Source organism: Geotrypetes seraphini, chromosome 4 (genome assembly GCF_902459505.1).
Source record: "Geotrypetes seraphini chromosome 4, aGeoSer1.1, whole genome shotgun sequence".
Taxonomy (NCBI): Eukaryota; Metazoa; Chordata; class Amphibia; order Gymnophiona; family Dermophiidae; genus Geotrypetes; species Geotrypetes seraphini.
The window spans coordinates 266,046,739-266,065,598 of record NC_047087.1 but is presented as its reverse complement, the minus strand read 5'-3'; the positions used below and the strand labels follow the sequence as shown (position 1 = coordinate 266,065,598).

General features: G+C 40.8%; 1 protein-coding gene across 1 annotated transcript; it reads left to right on the top strand.

Moving 5' to 3' along the window:
• Positions 1-453: 453 nt before the first annotated feature.
• Positions 454-18,648, top strand: LOC117360073 (vertebrate ancient opsin-like). The gene is made up of 5 exons (XM_033943704.1): positions 454-808; positions 11,275-11,485; positions 13,712-13,829; positions 16,208-16,447; positions 18,421-18,648. The coding sequence occupies exons 1-5, from the start codon at positions 454-456 to the stop codon at positions 18,646-18,648; spliced, it is 1,152 nt and encodes a 383-aa protein (XP_033799595.1).
• The last annotated feature ends 212 nt before the right edge of the window (positions 18,649-18,860 follow it).

Below are 18,860 nucleotides of genomic sequence, written 5' to 3'. Positions count from 1 at the left end.
TTGGATAGTTACTGGTTAGAGTCTTGAATCTCCTTACAGAACTGAGGTGCCCAGGAGCCCTTTCTGCACTGCCTGTGTCAAGCAAAGAAGAAACGTGCCAAGATATATATTACAAAAAAAACCTGCTGGAGGTGAGGAGGGTGGGGGACTTTTTCTGTAGGCACAGCTCTCTGGTTTTATCGATGAAAAAGAAATGAGACCAGCCGAACTCCTCTGATGATCAGACTGATGCCTTTTAGTGTATGATGTAAAGCTGTTCTCCAGCAGAAACTTACTTTTACCTACATATAACTTGAATTTGAAGATGAAAATCTGTTTTCTATTTTTCTTTTCTTTCTCTTTGGGGGTTTTTTCACGTTAATTTCTAATGGACTTGCATGCTCTTCTTTTACTTGAAGAATACTCCTCAGAGACTTGATTACCCCCCTTCAGCTTCTCAGGGAGGGAGGATGGATGGATGCATTCAGAATATCTAGCAACGAGACTCTTTTTCCCGAAAGCTCCACACCTTGGAATCCCTTCCATGGACCCTTAGCGTCAATAGAACCCTGGAACTTTAAGCTTCTGGCTGTATTGATGTTCCTGGTGACCTTGCTTTCCACTTCGGAGAACTTCATTGTTATATTGGTTACATTTAAATTTAAGCAACTGAGACAACCTCTCAATTACATCATAGTGAATCTAGCAGTTGCAGACTTTCTTGTCTCAGTAGTAGGCGGCAGCATCAGCTTTGTAACCAATAGTAAAGGATACTTTTACTTGGGAGCCTGGGCTTGTGTCCTGGAAGGATTTGCTGTCACGTTCCTTGGTAAGCTCTGTCATTCCTTTCTAATTTTATTTACGCATTAATTGCAAATGCAAATGCTATATAACCCTACAAGCATAACCAGGAATTGCAATTTATTTGCCTATCCAACGATCATCCGCTGTAGATACAGGTCTTTTTTGGATAGGATGCTAGCATTTCAAGCAAGTAAACAACAGTCCTGGTTGAATAATTTTATTAGTGGAACCATGCAGTCTTATGGCACATTTCGAAAAGAGATTAAGACCGTACTATTTGATAAATTAATTTCTTAACTAAAGTTTTATTTATAACAAAAATCTTACATTGTCTATACTCCAGATAACATGTACTTTTACTACTAATATTTTGTACTTTGCTGATTGTCCAGCTTCTCTTCTGTGTAAACCGCCTAGAAGTCGTTTGATTGTTGGCGGTATAGAAGAATACAGTTATGTTATATGTTATGTAAAACTATTAGAACACATTTCTGCATTAAAATCTGTGAGTGCAGTTTCTTCATAGAGTCACTTTATTCTTCATGCTTATAGCACTTTGGGGTTTTCTTTGGCTGTGTAATTGAAACGGATGCCTCCCCCTGCACTATTAATTCTTACATAGAGAATTTCTCCAGTTATCTCTTTTTAGAAAAATTCCAGTTTTCATATATTTTTTAATAACAAGTTCAATGTGTTATCAAACTTAAGTAGAAAATAAAAAAAGAATGAAACTGTTTTCAATTTCTTTAAATACTGCAGGGAAAGACCCTAATCTGATAGTGAACTGGGTGAAGACTTTTGTTCAGGTCACGTTGCAGTAATTTCCTTGGTTTAGAAATGAAGCAGATTCTATTTTAACAATACTTTTTTTTTTTAACTTTACAGAATCCCCCAAATTATGAGCCGCTTTTACAAAGCCACGGTAGTGATTTCCTGGTGGCAAATGCACTGAAGCCCACAAGAATTGAATGGGCTTTGGTGCATTTATTGCGGCAACATCGTTACAGCAACTTTGTAAAATGGACCCTATGTTTTAAACAGTAAGAAGCAGATATTCAGTTTTGGCACCAAATTAGCTGGATCTCTCTTCCTCTAGAGACGATTTAACCCACTTTCCAAAAGAAAGATTTCTCTTTGCAAAGAGACTGTTTAACGGAAGCAAAACGCAGAAGCAGTCAACAACATTTCAGATCTTTGATGGCTTACTTGGCGCTGAAGGTCAGTGAAAAGGAGCTCGCTAGATTCAGCCTGTGGTAGGAGGCAGATGGATGCGCCTCTGTGACATTGTGACGGATGAAGCAGAGTGTCCTGCTCTGCCTTTCTGTCGGCTGTTAAAACTTACAGTATATCGTTTCTGAAAACTAAAATGAGTTGAATTACATAACTATCTCCAAAAAAACCCTGTTTCTGCAGGTGGAAGGGATGGGCTGGGGCTGGTAAAGAGAATCTGTAGTATATCTCACATTTTATGGTATGTGACTTAACAGACATGCAGAACCTCTGTGATATTTCTCTGCTCATCTCTGAAGGAAGTGCCATGGAGAAAGATACCATGGGGCTTATTTTCTAAAGCACACTTACAATGTGTGTAACGACTTTCATCTTTAACACACTGTTTCTTACAGTACGGCTGTCCAAACTTGTCCCAGAGTATTAACAATAATTATGCAGTAGAAAAATGTGTATATTACCAAGTAGGCAGAAGTTTATCTCACACGTTCTTTGTGGATATCCTGAAAACCTGACTGGCTGCGGGGTTCATGAGACAGGTTTGGGGAGACTGTGCAAAAAGGTGTTAAAGCAGCCCAAAGCCCATTCCATTGTAGAAACCCACCCCAGCAGCAACTAAAGATCTGCTGTGGGCTAAGTGAATCCCCAGGATGCAAACTGCTTCCTCGACTGGGCTGCTTCCCTGAGAGATTACTAGATGGCTCTAAACCTTTCTTTTTCCCATTTCTCCTCCTTGTGGCTAGTGCCCCTTCTCAATGAACTTACAAAAATACTCTCGTTTTTCTATTTTATCTCCCCCAAACACTTTTAGGTCTCCTCCACAGGTATTCACCATCTATTTCATTCAATATTACATAATAACAGCTGAGGGCAGAAAAGAGTCTTCCACCTTCTTCACTCACTGTGAATTAAAAAAACAGAATTACGGTATGCTTCTGTAAATTGGCACATAACGAAATAGCACTCTTTTCAGCCACAGTGGCGTAATAACACTCAGAATTTAGGAAGTTGGTTGGATGGACAGATATCTTTTTAGCATCCCCTTGTAGAGATTTTCATCATGTCCAAAAAAGCCTTCAAAATGTGTGGTATACTTAATTCAAGCATAGCATTCGACACATTTACATGGATAATATAAGAGAAAGGTAGCCTCAAGACTCTAATTTGTCTCATAGCTGAAAAAAAAAAAGCCTTTCATCTTTCCTGTGTTGATTTAGGGCTCTTTTTATCGAGCGGCAGTAGAGTCTTTTACCACGGGCCAGTGAGGTAAATGCTCCAGCACTCATTCATTGCTATGAGTGTCAGAGCATTTACCTTCCCCAGCCTGTGGTAAAAGGCTCTACCACTGCTTGATAAAAGGAGCCCTTAATAACATCTGGAGAAATCCAGATCTACTGACCATGGAATAATTCCTGTGAGTTTTGAAAATACAACAGCAGAATGCAAGGGGCCGCTGAAGTTCTCAGCCCAACCAAGAAAAGAACGATGTGGAGCCCTGAACAAGTTATTCCACAATTTTTCTTGACACTTTTTGTTTCATTTCATATGATTGAAATGACAAGTGTCAAGAAAATTGCGGAATAACTTGTAAGTTTCATAGCTCCACATCATTCTTTTCTTGGTTGGGCTGAGAACTTTTCAGCAGCCCCTAGTAGAGCTCAAACACAAATGATTCTAATAATTTTTTTTTTTTTTTAAATCTTTATTCATTTTCAAACTTACAATAAGTGGGACAATATGATCAATCAAATTAACAATAAATATATCACTTAATTATCATCAATGGTACACCTGATATGTACTTATCTCCCACCCTTCCCACCCTTTCCTATCATATAATCAAATACTTTGTACAATTTATAATAATAAAATTATCCCCCCACCCCCCTCATAATTGAACCTGTAAAATTCTAATAATGTTGATTTTTCCAAGATTTCTACTGATTAACTTTCCAAGATTGCTATTTAAATCCAAAGGATGTTTCTCTATTTGATTTCTTCCTTGGGTCTTTCGCGAAAGGGCACTTCCATCTTTATTTATGGAACCAGACAAATAATACACATGTATACAGGGGGAAATTTTTCTGGAGAAAAATTCTGTAGTTTAAGCAAGTACTGTATTTCTTCAAGGCATCAATCAGGATGACACCTGTCGTAATGTGGGAAACTTTAGCAGATGAAGATTTAGGGGGAAATTAATCAAGGGGCACTAACAAATTTAGTGCTTTCTAATAATTACTGTATGCTAAGTGCTAAGACACTCATAGAAATATAATTTATTTATTTAGCTCCTTTTTCATGAAGAGATTCACCCAAAGTGGCTTACAATACATTGAATAGTAATCAGGTCCTAAAGTATTTTGGAAGTCTTAGCATTTAGCGTGTGCTAATCGTTAACACACACTAAATCGGTTATGTCCCTTTTTAAATTCCCCCTTAGTCTTCTATTAAAGATCTCCAACTTTTCAATTTTCCTATGAATTTGTGTTTTATCTTTGACCAAAGCCACAGTTACTTCTGTGGCTTCCACAACAGGTAATTGAGGCAAGCAGCGTACCAGATTTTAAGAAAAGATGGGATTGGCATATGGGATCTCTTCATGAAGGTAGTTAGGGGGTGAGCCATTAGTGTGGGCAGACTAGATGGGCCGTGGCCCTTTTCTGCCGTCATGTTCTATGTTTCTATGTTTCTTAACTAGTTTCTACTTCCTCTATTATCTGTTGAATCTATGCTGTAAAATCAGATTTAATAGTTTCCATGCTACTAGACAATAATGTCCAATCTTACTCACAAGTGATGTTACATCTGTTGAACTTGGACAGCTTTGCTTTGAACTTTGTAAACACCCACAAAATGCCTTCCAGCATCACTCCACTTGAGGGTTAAGGATCAAACCGTTACTCTGAGGTCTCAGCAGCCATATACCAATGGAGACTTCCTCCAGCCGCATTTTGATAGTGTTATCGATATATTCAGGATTACAGGAACCGGAGCAACATGGATTCACTAGAGGCAGGTTTTGTCAGACAAAACTGATCAATTTCTTTGACTGGGTGACCAGAGAATTGGATAGAGAGACTAGAGTGCGCTAGATACCTATGTGGGATCACTGCGAGAGTCATACCAATGAATAGGGTCGCTAGGATATAGACTTAATAGAGCAGGTCAGTAGAGTTAAGGGGGCCAGTAGACTTAAAAGGGGGTCAATGGTATGGGCAGACTTGATGGGCTGTAGCCCTTATCTGCCGTCATCTTTCTATGTTTCTATGTTTAGATGTGGTGTATTTAGATTTAAGCAAAGCCTTTGACAGTGTTCCACAAAGGTGTTTAATAAATAAACTGAGTATTCTCAATATGGGTCTCAAAGTGATGGACTGGACTAAGAACTGGTTGAGTGGAAGGCAATAGGGTTGTGGTAAATGGAGATTGCTCTGAGGAAAGGGATGTTACCAGTGGTGTGCCTCAAGGTTTAGTTCTTGGGCCTGTTCTTTTTAACATTTTTTGTAAACAATATTGCTGAAGGGCTGTCTGGTAAGATTTGCCTCTTTACAGATGCTATCAAAATCTGCAATAGATTAGACATCCCTGATAGTGTAGATAACATGAGAAAGTACCTAGTGAAGCTTGATGAATGGTCTGAAATTTGGCAGCTAAGATTTAATGCTAAGAAATGCGAGGTCATGCATTTGGGCAGCAAAACCCCAAGCGAACATTACAGATTAGGGGGTGAAGAATTCTGTGCATGAAAGAGGAGTGGGACTTGGATGTGATAGTATGAGATAATCTTAAGGTGGCCAAACAGGTTGAAAAGGTGGCAGCGAAAGCTAGAAAGGTGTTTAGGTGCATAAGGAGAGGAATTGCCAGTAAGAAAAAGGAAGTATTGATGCCCCTCTATAAGACTGGTGAGACCTCATTTAGAATATTGTGTACAATTCTGGAGACCACACCTTCAAAAAAATATAAACAAGTCGGTGGTCTAAGTCATGAGGGTTACGGGGACAAATTTTAAAAAATCTTAATAGGTATACATTGGAGAAAACATGAGAGAGGGGAAATATGATAGAGATGTTTAAAAACCTACGTGGCATAAATACGCATGAGACAAGTCTCACTTTAAAGGAAACTCCAGAGTGAGAGGGTTTGGGTTGAAGTTAAGAGGTAAAAGACTCAGGAGTAATCTAAGGAAATACTTTTGTATAGAAAGAGTGGTAGATATGTAGGATAGTCTCCCAGTAGATGTGTTGGAGAGAAAGACTGTGTCTGAATTCAAGAAAGCTTGAGACAGACACGTGAGATCTATGAGGAAAAGGAGGATATAGTGGATGCTTTGGATGGGCAGACTGGATGGGTCATTTGACCATTATCTGCTGTCATGTTTCTCTGTTTCTATGTAGATCTCTTGCTCCTAGTTCTTTTAGTTCTGCTGGACATGAGAGTGTGTTGCAGACTGGAGCAGAGAGAGAATATTCTAGGCCCGGGCTTGCCAATGGCAGCAAATACTCATCTTAAATTATAGTAGAGTTCCAGAAGCCTATCACTTGATGGACTGTTGAACGGGAGGAGGGAGGGGTGTAAAAGTTCAATCACTGAGGTTACAGGAGGGGTCTAAGGCTACTGGGCCTATTCCGGTTGGCCTAGGCGCCTCAGGCCCCACCTGTGGACGGGGTTTGAGCCGCATGGGCCAAACAGGTCCTAAGGCCAGCCATTCAAGGGATGGCTGGCCAGTGGGATGGGCTTGGCACCCGTCTGTCCTGCCAACTATTTTAAGGTACGGGGGATCGAGGGGTCAGTGGGGGGGTCTTGCGGGTCAGCGGTGGGGGCCGATCAGGGGTTCGGGGGCGATCATGGGAGGGGGGTGCATCGAGGGCAGGAGGGCCTGGGATCCCTCCTGCCCATATTTTAGTGGGGGTGGGGGGTAGGGGTTCACCTGGGCAGGAGGGGTTAGGCTCCCTCCTGCCTGATCTTGTAGGGGGGGTCACGTGGCCAGGAGGGCTTGGGCTCCCTCCTGGCCCCATTGTAATAGGCGGGGGGAAGGGGGGGTTCGGGATCACCAGGGCAAGAGGGTTTGGGCTCCCTCTTGCTCCGATTGTAGTTGGGGGTTAGCTTTGTCACCGGGGCAAGAGGGCTTGGGCACTCTATTGCCCCGATCGTAGTCGGGAGTTTGTGGTGTTGCCGGCAGGAGGGCTTGGGCTTTCTCCTGCCTAGGTCGAGTCACGGGGGAGGGCTGATCGCTGCAGAAGAGTTGGCTCATCTCTCCTGCCGCGATGGTGATCACACCCCCTCCCTGAACCGCAGCACTTCGGGGTAAGGTTCGCTGGCAGGGGAGATGCCCTGCCACGATGCTCACCCTGAAGTGCCGCGGTTCGGAGAGGGGTGGGCGATCACCATCGCGGCAGGAGAGATGAGCCATTTCTCTTGCCGCGATAGTTTCAGTAGGCGGTAGGCAGGTTGGTGGGGCCGCTGAGCTGCAGCGATCAGCTCAGTGGCCCCTTTTTTGGCACTTATATCTGTTTGACTAGGTCTAAATCAAAACATATAAGTGCCGACTAGACAACCTGCCTAAACTTTTGGTTATACCTGCTGTACGCCTAGGTGTAGGTCGGCCCACCTCTCGCCCTTTTCCCTCTATGTCTAAAACCAGCTTTGATTATGGATACTTGGACGATCAGGCTTTTTGGTTAGACTTTTTTTATTTTTTTATTATGAGCCCCATAGTATATATGTACAAATAAATAACTGGTACAGAAGGTGAGGGGGATGAACTACAATCTTTAAAGAAAGAGAAGAAACATTTAGGGAAAACACATCTGGTGGGTAACAAGAAAAGATATAAGAGCAAAGATAAGCATAGAAAAGAAGGAAGAGAAGTTTGAGACCTATGCGTAGGTCTAATTAAGATTTAAGTTTTAGATCATGAGATTTAATGATTGGTAAGTTATACTATCTATATCTCAAATGCATCCTTAAACAAGAAACTTTTTAAAGAATTTTTACATTTTTCTAAAGAGGATTCATTGCGTAATAAATTGGTAAATTGTTCAAGAGCTGGGGTGCTATAACCGAGAAAATAGCAGATCTCCTGGCCCCTATTACTTTTAAAGAAGGGATAATCAGTAAATGCTGTTCTGTTGATCTAAGTGCCCTGAATGGAGAATACGGTATCAAGAGATGATCCAAGAATATTGGAGCATTAGATTGTTGAATTTTAAAGGTTAACAATATAATTTTAAAAGTTACTCTATGTGTAATTGGTAACCAGTGTGCTGTTTGTAGAAGTGGTGTGACGTCATATTTTTTTGAATTAGTAATAAGTTTTATTGCTGTATTTTGTATTATCTGTAATCTTCTTATTTTTTTGGGGGTTATACCATGATATAATGTGTTGCAATAGTCAAAACTAGAAATAATTAATGAGTGAATGAGAATATTAAAAGCTTTTGGTTTTAGAACTTTTGATAAGGATCTAATGAGACGTAACATATAAAAATAGTTTTTAACCACTTAACTAATCTGATCACGATAAGAATGTGACTACAATTATCGCATAAATTCACAGGAAGAGGTCAAATCTAGTCGTTTTACTTCCCAACAATATGTGACCATCTCTTGGAAAAGGTGACTAAATTCACCAGAAACAAAATCTAATTTGTAATACAATAGTACAAACCCCATCCGTTTATGTGGGGAAAAAAAGTTACAGAAGTTCAAATGCAATGTTTTCAGACTACTTTTGAACCTATTACATGAAAATTTGGCCATTCTCAACATTTTGGATCTGTTACATTAGTCACCTTTTCCCAGAGATGGCCATAAATCTTAGCAATATCCATTTATACTCTAGTAGATATGTTTGATAAAAAAGAGGTGAAACACACCAAAAATCTTAAACGGGCAAAGATACAAGTCCAGAGAATTCCCAACTGGAACTATAAGAGAGAATTAGAGGAATCTCAAGCGCTCACAGCTAAAAGCTCAATGTATCTTAAGAGCTGATAACCATAGGGTGAGCTATCATTGATCCTTTTGGTTTCTCTCATATATATAGTTATTTATCAAATCACTCTGTGTATTCTTTTAAATATTTCTCGCAAAAAAGTTTTTAATATGTATATATGCATCTTCTTCTTATACTTTAATTGTTGGTACTTATTAAGTTGCCCTATATAAATCTTAAAGAACTTATCTTAATAGCTACGCTATTAAGCTACGCTACGCTATTAAGATAAGCTACGCTATTAAGATAAGTTCTTTAAGATTTATATAGGGCAACTTAATAAGTACCAACAATTAAAGTATAAGAAGAAGATGCATATATACATATAAAAAACTTTTTTGCGAGAAATATTTAAAAGAATACACAGAGTGATTTGATAAATAACTATATATATGAGAGAAACCAAAAGGATCAATGATAGCTCACCCTATGGTTATCAGCTCTTAAGATACATTGAGCTTTTAGCTGTGAGCGCTTGAGATTCCTCTAATTCTCTCTTATAGTTCCAGTTGGGAATTCTCTGGACTTGTATCTTAGCCCGTTTAAGATTTTTGGTGTGTTTCACATTTTTTTGGAGGTGATAAAAAAGAGGTACCATATAAATGAAGTATTATGCCTAATTTGATTGGCTTGAAATAAAATTGATTCAGGGCATGTCCCAAACTTCTTTTTTACATGAGAAAAAATATTCAGATCGATAGTCAGACTGCTGCTGGGTAGATAAGACCTGGATATTCAGTGCTAGGCCATCTCTGGGTGCTGGTATCGAATATTAGGGTCCCTGGCACTGTCTGATAGAGGAGATTGCAGTGTGGTGGTTATAGCTACAGCCTTAGCACCCTGGGGTTGTGAGTTCCAACCCTGTGCTGTTTCTTGTGACCTTGGGCAAGTCACTTAATCCTCCATTTCCCCAGGTGCATTAGATAGATTTTGAGCCCACTGGGACAGATAGGGAAAATGCTTGAAGTACCTATATGTAAAACCACTTTGAGTGTGGTGGTAAAACCACAAAAAGGTGGTATACAAGTTCCATTCCCTTTCCCTGAAAGTTCTTTAGGTATGGTTGATATTCAGTGCCTTATCTACAGGCAAAGTTAAGACTGCTCTTTAAGCAATTCTTGCCCAGTTATTTATGCATAGGGTTAGCAGACGTCCAGATTTCCCCAGACATGTCCCCGGTATTTTGTCTGGGTTTTGAAAAGCTATATCAGGCAGGGAGGAAGTTCGCGCATGCATGGACACTATGTGATGATGTCACACACATGCGTGCGCATGACATCATCGCGTGATGGCCACGCATGCGTGGACTTTCTACCTGCCCGACAAGGGCAGGCAGCAGGGGAGGGGGGGTTAGGGAGGATGGGCAGAACTAGGTGGTCCTGGAGGTGGGGCTAGGGGGGCTGGATTTTCTGAAAGGAAAATCTGGCAACCCTATTTATGCAGGCACTGAATATTTCCACATCTGCTCCATCCCTGGATCACTTTGGTAGTTCCTGGATTATACCAGGGCAGTGTGAGACACTTTTCCAAATTTAATTTGTATTTGATATACTGCCCATCAGCAGAGTGGTTTACAATCAGTTCACAACCTAATCAGGTACTCTAACCCTCCCTTATACAAAAGGGGAAGCGGAAGCACAGGCTGATGTTCCTATGAGTGTTGGGAGCAGCGCAGAGCATTCAGTGCACCAGCCTGCGCTTCTGTGGTTTTGTAAAAGGGGGTAAGTATTTCCCCTATCTGTCCCCGCAAGCTCGCAATCTAAATATGGTACCTGGAACAACGGAGGGTCAAGTGACTTGCCCAGGGTCACAAGGGAGTCACACTGAGTTTGAACCCAGAACCTCAGGGTGCTGAAGCAGCAGCTCTAACCACAAGGCCACTCCTCCACTTTTTCAGAGACAGTGTCCGCTTAGGTGCCACTGAATAGTTGCAGACAGCTAGCTGACTTGAAATTTAATTGAGCAGGAACCCAATTAAGCATACTATATCTTCCCATTAATCTAAAATCTACAAAATTTGTGTGTGTTTAATTTACAAAAGTGCTGATCTCTTAAAAAAATTATTTTTAACATAAAACAACATTAAAATGAATTTATGAAGTTGTTATTTGCAATGCATTAAAGGGAAGCCCAAGCCTTGTAAAATATTCACCGCTGAATAAGATTAATTGTTGAAAGAAAGCATTACTCTAAAATTATTTGAAGTGAAAACTAACTCAAAAATATGTTGCTTTTTTTTCTTGTTCAAATCTGGTTTGTGTTTTCAGGAATTGTTGCTCTCTGGTCCCTTGCGATACTTGCTTTTGAGCGTTACATGGTGATCTGTAGACCACTGGGCAATATCCATCTGAAAGGAAAGCATTCCGCATTGGGCATTATTTTTGTGTGGGTCTTCTCGTTCGTCTGGACCATTCCACCTACTATGGGTTGGAGTAGCTACACCACCAGTAAAATTGGCACAACCTGTGAGCCAAATTGGTAAGAACTCTTTAGAAACTAGTACAGATAATGAAAAAAAGTATCAACAATCTGCATCTTATTGCACCTTTAAAAAATTGGTTAAGACCTATTTGTTCAAAAAATGTGTTACTTGATTGATGACTATGTCATAGTTTCTTATTGTATTTTTCACTATTGAAATATTGTACTGCTTTTCTTTGTGCTTTGTATCAACACTGGGATGTCCAGTCCTCTTTATTTCTATGAACTACCTAGAATTTTTTGGGTGTTGGCGGTATATAAAAATAAAGTTATTATTATTAATAATAATAATAATAATTGCTAGATTTGCAGAGGCTAATGGTACCTAAATAGAAATGCTCACAAAGAAGTGCCCCCCACCCCTCCAACACTGAGATGGTGACAGTCAGTGTGGTTGGGTTTTTTTAATGCTTGATTAATATATGTACTATTCTGTTTTCATAGATATGAAGTTCCTTTCTCTCTTTTTCCAAAATTTTCATGATGTTGTAAACTGCTTTGTTGCCTTGTGAAAGGCAGTATATAAAGTACCAAAATAAACCATAAGCCACAGGCAGAAATTCAGTGGCAATATTTGGATAATGGCTCCACTTAATATTCCAGTGAGGTATAATTGTGTCACTTGACAACACTGAAGCTGTCTCCTTATGCTGCCAACATCTTGAAAATGCCCCTCTTAGTCTCAGATGGTTATACAATTAATCTGGCAGAATTTGAAAGAGAAGAATAGATAAAATATATCTATATGAAATAAAATCCTAAGTAACATTAGAGGAGAGTGTGGTGTAGTGGTTAGAGCTTGTGGTTTAGTAGGTTGTGGATTCAAACCCCGCACTGCTCCTTGTGACTCTGGGCAAGTCACCCAAACCTCCACTACCCCAGGTACTATATATTAGATAGATTATGAGCCCACCAGGACAGATAGGGGAAATGCTTGAAGTACCTGTATATAAACTGCTTTGAGTGTGGTTGTATAACTACAGAAAGGCAGCATACAAGTCCCAATCCCTTATTCAATCAAGATTTTTGTCATAGGCACAGAATGGGAGAAAGTCTTTGCTGCACAAGGCCCATTAGGGTTTACTACTTATCCCATTTTTCAATGTATAGCAGTAACCTACTAGGTTTGTGAAAATCATGTTTTCCTTAGAGTGTCAGAACACTTTATTATGAAATTGGTTACATGAGAAGAAAACCCAGAACTGGACTTTGAACAGAACAGCATTCTGCCTATCCAAATGTTTATTGTTTATTTTAAGCTTCTATACTGCTACTAATGAATGGGGAGTCAATTCATAGTGGTTAACTTAAGCATCTGTAATGGTGTTACGATACATGAGCTTCAGTGTTATAATACAGAGTTAAGGTGTTTTTGTGATGGTTTTCCTCATATGAGTTTATTTCTAGTTGTCTGTACTTTATTTATCATATCCTTAGCGTTCTGAGTATGTACACTGTGTTCACCCTATCATGTTTCTAGTGGGATGAAGCCTGCTTTTCCTCTATGTTGCTACTCCCCCTGTCTGTTGCATTATTAATTAAAGTAGTCCATGAAAAAGATGATCTTTATCCTTTTCTTGAACTTTCCAGCCTCCTTTTCTAGTTTTACTTCCTTCAGAAGGGTGTTCCATCATATTGTTGCCATCACGGAGAACATTTTTGTCCTAAAACTTTTTGTATCTGATGTCTCTGATGGAGGCTGTTCTTGGCTCGAGCGCAGGGCGTGTGCTGATGTATAATTATGTAGTCTGTCTGCTAAGTACTGCAGTTCTGAGAGATGAATAATTTTGTGTGTCAGCAACAAGATCTTGAATTTCACCCTGTTTTTAATCGGGAGCCAATATTACTCTTTCAGTAGCAGGGTGGCACTCGTCTGCCTTGATTTTCCCAGCAGAAATCTTGCTGCTGCATTTTGTACTATTTAGATCTAGCTGATCATGTATTTCGGGCTGCACAGTAGGATTGCATTGCAGTAGTCAAAGACTGAGAGTACCAAGGCTACTATTACGTTGGACATTGCATGATGGGTGAGGTAGGGTTTTAGTCCTCTAAGCTAGTAAATTGCGAACATCCAGTAGGAAAGAAGAACCTATATTACCCTGTCAATATTTATGAAAGTAAGCACTTTGATATCAGTTTACATTAAGAGCTACAATAGAAAGAATGCTTCATATTATTAATAAGTGTACAGGTATGGTTTTATATAATTTGTGTTTTATTTAGGTATTCAGGAAACTATGAAGATCATTCTTATATTATCACATTCTTCACAACGTGTTTCATATTACCTTTGTTGGTTATCTTCCTATCCTACGGGAAATTGATGCAAAAGCTAAGAAAGGTATGCATTACAATTTTATGTATTTTAGTATTTATACACTGCTTATAACCTAAGTGATTTACATTCAGGTCCCAAGTGTTTATCCCTATCTGTTCTGGTGGGCTCACAATCTGACAAATGTACCTGGGGTAATGAAGTGTTGAGAGAAAGGCAGACTGTTCACCCTCTCCAAGGTAGGGAGAAAGAGAGAACACTCTTTAAAGTTAAAAGGGGATAGATTCCGTATAAACGTAAGGAAATTCTTCTTCACCCAGAGAGTGGCAGAAAACTAGAACGCTCTTCTGGAGTCTGTTATAGGGGAAAACACACTCCAGGGTTTCAAGAGAAAGTTGGACAAGTTCATGCTAAACTGGCGAGACTGGACTCATTTGAGCACTGGTCTTGACCTAGGGGCCACCGCAGGAGCGGACTGCTGGGCAGGATGGACCACTGGTCTGACCCAGCAGCGGCAATTCTTATGTTCTTATGACTTGCCCAGGGTCACAAGGAGTAGTGCAAAATCCTATCTTTTCTGGTTGGGGTAGAGTCTGCCTTCCCTGGAAATATATGGCTGCCATCCAAGGCTGGTTCAACCACTGGATCAAGTGAGGCTCTAGCCCAGGGCACTGGAGATACAGGGTGTCAAAATTCTCAGCTCTGAGCTCACAGCCATTGCTTCACTTGGTTCAAAACCTTCTCCCACTCTTCTTATGGTCCAACATTTCTCCCTTTTTCTCTCCTAGGGTTACCAGATTTCCTCTTCAAAAAAAGAGGACACCTGGCCCTACCCCCTTCTGTCCCCAGCCCTGCTCTGCCCCCTCCCCCCAGGACCTCATGTCTGCTTCCCTGAGCTCGGTGCTGCATCTGGAGGGGCTCTACGTATGAAAGTCAACTCAATGATGTCACACTCAGTGCATGTCAACGTCTACCCATGTGTCGAAGCCCTCCAGACATGGCCTCAAGCTCAGGGCCTTAAAGCTCTGACAAATTGCCAGGTTTTGGAAATCACTCTGGGCCCCTGGAATGTCTGGGTTTTCCCGGACATCTGGTAACCCTACTCTTTCCAGCCCCCTATCCAGCATTACTCCCTTTCCTCTCTCCCTCCCTTCTCCTTTCCCCTTGGCCCTCTAAACATTATCTTGCTTGCTGGTAGCAACAGCATGCACAGCAGGGGGATTTTGGCCAACCCTGGGTCTTCTTTCTGCCACATCCTGCTGACAGGAAATTGCATCAGAGGGAAGACCCAGGGCTGGCTGAAAGCAGCCTGCTGTGCATGCTGTTGCTACTAGTAAGCAAGGTAATATTTAGAGAGTCATGGGAGAAGGAAGAGGTAAGAAGGGAGGAGAGTGAGCAATGCTGGACTAAGGGCTGTAGAGAGAAGAGAAATGTTGGGACTGAGGTGGGGGCACCATAGCCCTTTGAGCTGGCCCTGCTACCACCTCCTTATAATTTTTTTTGAGAGACTGGAGGGAAATGCTGGGGCAGGCCATGCAAATTGCTGACTTTTACTAAGGGGAGGAAATCTCATACCACTATTATTTACATACAGGATATCAATAATGTCACGCATAGCTGACGGGTTAGAATAATACCTATCTATCTACATCTATTTGCATGTGCTATCCCATTTTATTCAAATCTATCTTATGCATATTCATTGTGGCCATCCTCAAAACCTGACTGGGTTGAAAAACACTATTCTACCTATGTGTGTCTAAATGCTTTAAAAATGAGCCTCTAAGTGGCTGGGAAGGTGTAACCAGCAGCTTTGTGTGTTTAGTTATCTTAATCATGTTTGCAAGGTAATCTTTTTCAATACCATGAAAAGAAGAGGCAAGGGATGTAGCGTGACAAAACTTAGCTTTGGGCTTCTAATGTTCTTAACCAGCCCTGGGGTACAGCCAGTGGTAGTAAGGGGGAGAGGGACCACGGACCACCCAGGGGTCATCTTCACGGGGGGGGGGCACCTTTCCTCCTCCCACCCCCGTATATCTACTAAAACGTTTGCCATCATGAGCAGTGTCTTCCACCTGCTGCTTGTGCTGGCCTCGTCTCCCTTCTGACATCACTTCTTGGTCACGGGACCAGAATGTGACATCAGAAGGGAGCCATGGTTGACATGACAGCAGGTAGAAGATGCTGCTCGCTCCAGTGAGCATTTCAAGAGGTACGCAGGAGGACGGGGGCACTCAAGCGGTTGAAAGAGGGGGGTGCTCAAGCGACGGGGAAGAGTGGGGGCTATGGCATAGCGATGCAGGGTGCCACTGCCCTGGGCACTAACCTCCCTCACTAAGCCACTGGGTACAGCTTCCAATAATAATCAGTTCTCTTTCCATTTCTTTTTTTTTCAAGTTTTCTTATAGAGCTCGCTGACACAAATTCTCTTTTATTTCTCAAAGGTGTCAGACACTCAAGGGAGACTGAGATCCACAAGAAAACCAGAGAAAGAAGTCACTCGCATGGTTATTATTATGATTCTTGCATTCCTCATTTGTTGGTCTCCTTATGCAACCTTTTCTATTCTTGTCACTGCTTATCCTGCTATTGATCTGGAACCCCGTCTCGCAGCAATTCCAGCTTTCTTTGCCAAAACTGCTTCAGTTTATAATCCCATCATTTATGTTTTTATGAACAAACAGGTACAATATGTGTTGATTATTTATGGATTATCATTGTATGTTATTGTATGCCAGTCTGTATTTATCATATGTACTGAATGGAGATACAGTTTTGTGATCTGTTACAAGCTGAAATCTTTTTTTTTTCTGCATCATGGGCAGTATAAGTTTAGGTGTATATCCCCAAATTCTTTATATGGTGCCTGAAATTACACATGCAAATTTGGATGCATGCCCAATTTGCACATGCAGTTTGAGTAACGAGCTGATAATCAGCAATAATTGGGCGCAACTAACCAATTATTGCAATTAATTAGCCCTAATTAGGATTTGCACGTGAATCATGCTAAGCGCTATTCTATTAAGATGCGCATGCCAATCCTTTTAGCGCACAATTGAAAAGGAGGGGGCATGGGTGGGTCAGGGGCATTCTCTAAAGATGAACACAGAATTATAGAATTCGGGGGATCCACACTTAATTTATGCACAAAGATGTACCCCAGGTTTCAGTTGGTACGAGGGATCTTCAAAAGGTTTCTGCACTTTTTATGTTTTTTAAACACTATTGATTAAATATCTCAAAAGCAAATTGCATCACTTTTCCACAAAATCACCCTGTTTTGTGATACATTTTTACAGTGTCCTACTAATGTCTTAAGAATGTTTCTGGTTGAGCGTGAAAATATGAAAGTGCATAAATCCTCACGTTCAAAGTTGGATGTGGATACTGTCACTATGCACTGTTCTATAAATGGCGCCCAACTTGGAATATATACAGCTAGTCAGGTTTTCAGGATATCCACAGTGAATATGTGTGAGATAAATTTGCATTAAGAATCAAATGTCATCTAATAATAATTAACTCTTGCTCATTATGACAGGGATTGCCATACAACATATTACGAAAAATTGGAAAAATTGCGATCGTTTAAATGATACCTTTTGGTGGAATTCTTTATGTTACATTTAGAAAATGGAACGTATTCTGGCCATACAGCAGGGGCATTTAAAGAAATTTAGGATGGTTTGGGGACCATTCAAAAAATACTTTAAGGATTGATAATATTTTTCTTTTCCTATGCTGATTGTACACATCCAGGGGGAGGGTGGGAGGGAGAGGGTGGGATACTTAAGGTCTTTGAATGAGGAACTGATGGTAGGGGAGGGAGGGTAATTGTTTTGAAGGAATTGTGTAAGAGTTTTAAGTGATGTTAAATGAAATTGATTGTATATTGTATCACACTTATTGAAAGTTTTAAAATGAATAAAGATAAATAAAAAAATAAAATAAAAAAAATTTGCATTCACTACCTCTGTTATATGTAAATTTATATCATGTTTTCATTGTGGGTATCCTGAAAATCTGACTGGTTAAGTATGTCCCAAGGACTGAGTTGAGAATCGCTGCCTTACAGAGACATGTTAAGTGCTATAAATATTATTAGTTCCTACTATTCATTTATGAGGAAATACATAGAACTAGGGGTTTTTCCAATCAGTGGCTTGGAAAGGGGGAGGGGCATACCACCCAGGGCGTCAACACCTCTCCTCCTCTCTGCCCCTTCTCCTTTTCGCTCCTCCCCTGCCGTGCGTCCACATTCACTCCCCCCCCCTCCGTACCTCTAGCTCTTTGCCTTCTGCTTGCACCGACCTCAAAGCTTCCCTCTAATGTCACTTCCGAATGCCATAACTAGGAAGTGACCTCAGAGGAAGAGCCGACATTGGCACGGGCAGCAAGTTGAAGATGCTGCCCGCGTCAGGGAAGCTAAATAAGTGTGGGGGAAGGGAAGGGGCATGCGCGTAGCAGGTAGGGGGTGGAGAAGGGATGGGAGTACAGAGAAGAGGGCAACGCCAATGTTTCCAACGATGCCCCTTTTTTGGATCGTTGCAAAACGTGTGGTTCGAAAGAACTCGTTTCAGCTTCCACGTTGATTTTGCCACATCTTACGATTATGTCTATTAATCTTCTTTATTAAATGTGTCACAAATTTCAGTTCAAGAGATGCCTGCTTCAGATGTTTCACTGTAGCGATAAGGAGGCCGGCGAGACCAACGTCAACCAAGCAACTGAAAGAGTTGTCTTAAACAGGAATAGCCACGGAGGCGAAATGTTCACCATAGCGGCCCATGTGGCGACACCAGCCACGCACCAAACTGAAGATGAGAAGAGCAGCTGCAACTCTTTTGCTCACATGTCTAACAGCAACATTTGTCCAATGTAAAGAGCAATTACCATGCTCGGAGATACTTAATGAAAAGGTTTTGCAAGGTGGAAACTATTAAAAAAAAATAAATTATATGTATATACTGTATATGTATCTCTATATATTCTGAAACAGTCTTGAATGAGTTTAGGTGTCTCCGGTCCTTCACGTAATGGATGGTGGGGAAGTAAAATACCAAAACAACAGGGAATTGGTGAATAAGAGAAAAA